Source organism: Erithacus rubecula (assembly GCF_903797595.1).
Source record: "Erithacus rubecula genome assembly, chromosome: 6".
Lineage (NCBI taxonomy): Eukaryota > Metazoa > Chordata > Aves > Passeriformes > Muscicapidae > Erithacus > Erithacus rubecula.
Window position 1 is genome coordinate 38,276,036 of NC_136688.1, and position 6,000 is coordinate 38,282,035.

Consider the following 6,000-nt stretch of genomic DNA (forward strand, 5'->3'; position numbering starts at 1 on the left):
CTCAGAAAGCATCCAATGAAAAAAAAAAAATAACCCTTAATTTATTTATTGCATAAGAGCTCACAAGGCCTTAAACATTTTTATGGTGTCCTGATCAGTAAAAAGAGAAAACAATTGAGCTGGAGCAGATTTTTGGTAATTAAGGTCCAGAGAGGGACCCTACTCCAAGCAGCAACATAAGCATCTTTGCTTAGACTGCCACAGCTTTTTCTTCCTTTGGCACAGGTGAAACACACCTCATAAGTTATATTTAGTCTGTTCAATGAGCAAAGCCCTTGCCCTTTCTCACCTCAACCTATCTAGAAAATCATGGTTTCTGTAGGCAAAATAGCTACCTTCTCCAGAGAGCTGTTTTGATCCTGATTCATACTATTAGTTCTTCATGGGATTAAAGTTTAAATTCTATCTACATCTCTCACAGGCTGGAGGGAGCTTGTTGGTAGCTGCTTTCAATATCAACACCAAGCCAGAGGTCATAGGAAGAAAGACATGAGGCTAAAATAGACAGGGACCCAAGCCTGAGCAGACAAGACCACTCCTGAAGTCATGAAACCCCTGTTGGGCTCAGTACAAATCTCTCATTAATCCAAAACAACACTTCAGCAAACAATCAGTCTTTCCTATCTCTATTTCCTTTCCAGTGGAAGAGGTTAATTAATGTATTAGCCTTCCTAATGGTCAGGTCACCTAGCACATATCCTGAGAAATGAAACATTGCTGAGAACACTGAAAGGCACTGAGACTTGATTGCTTTTAACACTGTGCTGCTACAGGGCTCATGGGCCACTTTGCACCTTCCAAAACAGTCCCCAGCCCAGCTCAGACCAAAGCAGACAGAGACCATTTCCAGTAGCCAGTTCCCCCTTTCTGAAGAGAAAGGGAATAGCAAATAGCCACAGTGCCAGAGAAAACCCTAAGGCATGGCTCAGTGGGAAAATGGGAAAATGCAGAGTGGGACACTGGATCCACAACTCCACCTCTGCCTCCAGGTTACACCCTGAGGTCTCAAGGAGCACAGGCCACACCACACAACTGCAAACCAAGCCTTTTCTTCATTCTGTGGCTGGCATGCACCATCTGTGCCCAGGTATAATCCCTGGCATGTTGAGCTTGGTGTGCAGGAGCTCCCAGGCGCTTTTCACTGACCTGCTCCTTTTCTGGGACAGACAGCTCCTTGAGACTCCCCACAGAGCTGAAGCCAGTGCCATGAAGCACCCCTGAACCCAGAAGAACCATTCATAGCCCTGACTGGATGCACTGGCACAACCTTGAGCAAAGGAGCTGCCACAAGCCACTCCCTCATTCCCTCCTTTGCTGCTGCAGCCAGGGGCCACCATCAGGATGGACTCAGGCCTGGAGAGGTACCCAGGATGAGAACAGCCTGTGAGATCTTGCATTGTTACCTTAAACAAGAACCAAGCAACCAAAACAGGCACCAGGGGGAAGGAAAACAATAAAACAGTAGTAAGATCATGGCTTTTACAGTGATGATCACATACTGTTTCTGAAGCATTCAGTAGAACCCTTTTCTTCACCACTTTTAATAGCAATCTATGCATCATCTTTCAGCTTCACACAGAACTCTGTGCTGCCAGATATGCTGACTCCATTCAGACCATGTACAGCGTCCTCACAGGAGACCAGAGAGACCATTAGATCATCAGGTCTGCCTTTCTACTGCAGGAAAGTGAACTTCATCCAGATGTGTATGAAATATTTGCAGTCAGACCCAGCAAAGAACATTAGCAAAAGGCTGTTGGCATCAATGAGTCACTGAAAACCTTCTGCCAAGTCCACATCAGCATTAACTGTCTCCACTCCTGAGCAATCCTATAAACACATTGCAGTAAGAACCTATATGCCACAATGCTTGGGTAAACCAGGAGTACACAGCTGCAGATGGTGTCTATGACAGCAATTAAATGTGAACTGGGGTGCAGAATGCCCAAAAAGAAAATGGGAGGGAGAAAGAATGAGTCTGGGACTCCCTGACTTCTACCTGAGAAGCTTCACATGCCCCTTGAAACTGTCCAGGCAGGTACCAGAAATAGAGGCTTCCTCTGATTACTCTCCCATTACCCACCTTCCTCATCAGTGTGACCCACCCTGTCAGCAACAGGGCAGAGAAAAGGGGGGGTACATCCCAAGGGACACAGATGTAGAAGGAGATGTTTACAGTGTCCTCCCAGCAGGACTGGCCAGCCCAAATTAGGGATGCAAAACTACATTCATTTTTGGCATGTGTCACAGCTGCCCTACCCCACAACACTCAAGGGGAAAATCCTTCTAACCAGGGGAGCTGGAGAAACAGGGATGTTAAGCTGAGCAGAGCAAAACAGCGATGTTTTCAGGGCTGGATTGTTTTCTTCACTCAGTGTCAGAAGTCAGTAATTTTCTGTGATGTTTGCTGGGATATCAAAAGTCACCTCACAGTAAGTCTTCTGGGGAAAATACTAAAACCCAGCTCTTGCAAGTCTTGAAGTTGTAAGCATTCATGAAATTATTTGTACAAGTCACACCTGCAAAAAGGTCAGACATAAGCAGGATGGCAGACACATCCAAAGAGTCCAGGAAAGAAACTCAATCTTGGGTATGCAGCTATCAGACAAAGTGAGAAAATAATTATCTAGAAAAACATAGAGTGCCAATAAAGGGGTTTTTTCAACCACAGAACTCTGCAGGGCCCCTGAAGGTACCAACAGAGAGCTCCAACTGGGGAATCTGGAAAGGAAACACATGCAGGAATTGAGATTTTTAGCCAAAATAATTGTATAAATAAATAGTACCAGGGTCTAGTGTGCCTGTAAAGTTACCTGAGTAATGGAAAGTAAAGGTTGTCATATCAGAGACTAGCAGGAGTTCAGTGTAAATAGTAGAACAGAAAATATCCCACATGGCAAAAAACACAAGATCACAAAGTGAAATTTTTTAGGGGCCCTGAGTTTCCTGGATGAAAATGTGTCTGGTGCAGCAAGGGGTGTAAGAAGATGGATGAGGTGGAAGGACAGAGTCTCACAGAATGGTTGGAGGCAGCAGCAGATAGCTTTCCATGAGGAGCAACACCATGTGGTTACTCACGGACAATTATTTCAGCTAGGCTTTCTCTTAAGCTCCAAAGACTGTAGGTTATAGAGAAGCTTCAAAAGTGATGCTTTGGACTCCAGAACAGACAGAAAGCCATCACAGGCACTTCTCAGAACAGATGTTCTTTGGGACTGGAGAAAGCTTTCTTTCCCCAGCCTTGATCTTCCAGTGCAGAGCAGAGGCAGAAAGTGCAGCAGAGCCTGCATGAGAAACACAGCACTAGGACACAGCTCTTCCTCCCTTTAAGCTTGGAGACAGTGGCACTCTCAAATATAGATGATAACAGGTAAACTGTGTGCAAGTGCTGGACCAACCATCCCTGTTTGCATCCTGGATTAAGGGACGAAAGCTACTTGCAAAAAGTTCAGTGCTCTTCTGAAGACAGAGTGAACCTTGGGGCTGCCCACATGCTCCTGACAGCAGCACAGGCCAGCTGTTGTCACCAGAGGCAGCTGCAGTCTGAAAACAAACATGCTGTGTATCAGATGACTCAAATTCAACCAAACTGCTACATGATCCCAAAACAACACTGACAGCATTCCAACTGCAGAAAGTAAAATCTTTCTGAGCCCAAAAAAGTCCGAATCTGATTGATGAGGACTGGATCTTCCCAAGACTCCCTCTCAGGATGGCTGACAAGGCAAGATAATGAGCTGGGCAAGCTCAGAACCTATAGGCCTAGCTGTTAGTGATACTTTGTGTATCAAACATAATGGAAGAAGAGTGAACTTGGTGCTTCTGTGGATCTGTTGAAGGAAAGTACACAGAGTGACACAGAAAATAGTTCTGTCTCAAAACTTTGCAAGGAGACGAGTATGGGAAGGGAAAACACAGAGGCAGACCTTTCGTGTTGTGGTGAAGCTCCCCACCAGATGTTAGCAAAAGACATTTCTGCCCATGTCAGAGGGCTGTAAACAGAGATTGCCCCCACAATCCCCCTAGCAAGGCTCCCACGAGAGTGGACACACAGTGCCACACAGGTTTGTCAAACTCCTGCACGATGGTGTTGGTATCCCTGCCCAAGTGCAAAGGAGCTAATCTCGAAAGGCATCGGGGAGAGCAGCGAGGAGACTGCCGAGGAAGGGGCCCTGGGCTGAAGGGATCAGCCCTGCGCCGAAGGGATCAGCCCTGCGCCAGGCTCCCCTCACGGCCGAGCAGCTGGCCTCGCCATCCGATATCCCCTCCACCTCCACAGGGCTGCAGCCAGCGGCTGGAGCTGGAAGCAGCCCTGCCAGGCAAGTCATAGGAAGCCTCCTCCGGCTGAGCCAACTCAAGCCATGGGAAGCTGCGGCGTGGAGCGCTTACAAGGGGCCCATTATGGGAGGAAGGAGCCAAGAGGCCAGGTACCTGCAGCAAGAGCGGCAGCAGACTGACTCCGTCCGCAGAGCCAGGCAAGCCCCTCCAGCGTCTCCACCGCCTAAATCACACTACACCCCTCGGGAGTCCCCAGCCTGCGTGCCTCCCAGGACAGCCATGGGCAGCTCCAGAGGGCAGCTGGCAGCTGGGACCCTGCCCGCGGTGCGCAGCTGCCTGCCAGCCCCGATCCGCCGGGAGGGCCCTGCATCCGAGCGCTCCTGAGCCACACACCCGCCACGGGCAGACGGCCCCCGCACGCCCGGAGTACACCCACGCCCGTGCACACCGGCACACACGCACCCACGAGCGGCAGAGTGCGGGACAGACAGCGAGCACCGCGGGGTTCCCACGCCGCTCCGGACCCGGTCACGGCGGAGCACTGCCCTGGCATCCCCACCCGTGGGATGGAAAAAGGGACGCAACATGGGGCTAGAGATGGGACCCTGCCCCTCCGTCCGGGACCACCGAGGGTCACGCTACGCACCCCGGCAGGATCCCCCCCGAGCGCAGCACTTACCCCGCCATCCTCCCTCTGCCGCTCGGTTCCTTCGCCCTGGGCACGATTCGCGCTTTCGGCCCGCTGCCCTGCCGCTGGCGGGAGGAGTCCTGCCTGTTCCTGTGCCCCGCGCCGAGACCGAGCCCGGCATCGCCCGCTTGGCCCCGGGCCGTGGGCAGCCCGCGGTCGGGACGCTGCCTCCGGCCGTCGGCACCGCTCGGGCTCCCCGCGGCGGCCGCGGAGCCGCGATCCACGTGGAGGGCTGCGGGGAGGGGCCGTGACGGTGGAGGGGACCGGGACGCCGGGGACAGGCCGTTCGCCGTGCCCACCGCCCCCAGGGCAGCCCCCCGGCTCCGCAGCCGCGCCGCTGCCGCGGCTCCCGGCTCCAGCCTAGGCGCCGAGTCCGGCCGACAGCGGGCGAAGCCCAGGAGGACGGCGAAGGTGAGCGGGAGGAGGCTGGCGGCAGCGCCCCGCATGGTGCCAGCCGGCGGCGAGGGGACACGGGCGGTGCGGAGCGCTCAGCGCCCGGCTGGCATCCCCGGGGCAGCGGGGACCGCCGGCTCTCCGCCCCCGCTCACCACCCCATCCCGTTCCGGGACTCCGACGGGACCTGCCGCCCACCGGGGCCGGGGGCGCAGAGAGCAGTGCTGAGGGAGGGGAGAGGGCTCCCGGGCGGCCCCCGCAGGAGAACGAAGAGGAGAAGGGCGGCCGGCCCCGCTCTCCGGGCTGCCAGCGAGATCCCGCGCTCCGCAGGCAGCTCCAAGCACCTTCGCGCCTGCCTCTGGCACTGGCAGCGCCTGGAGGGGATGGAGGGTTTTATTTTTGGAAACCTCCCCCTTTGTGTCTTTTTGATGCTGACATCCCCCCTCTCCAGAGGACACGGCTCGGCCCCCCTTCTTAGGAGAGGAGACATTCCAGCAACACCCACTTTGGCAAAGGGAAACAAACTACAACAGAGAAGCCTTAACCCCTGCCTGGCCAGGGAGACCGGCAGCCCCCGCAGCCCGCCCCGCCGCCCGGCCGCGGCTGGGAACGCTCAGGAAAGCGGAGCCAACCCGGCTTTG

At 53.9% G+C, this 6,000-nt stretch overlaps 1 protein-coding gene across 2 annotated transcripts in view; it reads right to left on the minus strand.

Moving 5' to 3' along the window:
* LTBP2 (latent transforming growth factor beta binding protein 2) overlaps positions 1 to 5,736 on the minus strand; it is a 67,392-nt gene extending 61,656 nt beyond the window's left edge. For both annotated transcript variants that reach the window (XM_079307790.1, XM_079307789.1), the window contains exon 1: positions 4,958 to 5,736. In XM_079307790.1, coding sequence (XP_079163916.1) covers positions 4,958 to 5,412 — 455 coding nt within the window. In that variant the 5' untranslated portion in view covers positions 5,413 to 5,736. The remainder of the gene's footprint in view (positions 1 to 4,957) is intronic.
* Between the last annotated feature and the right edge of the window lie 264 nt (positions 5,737 to 6,000).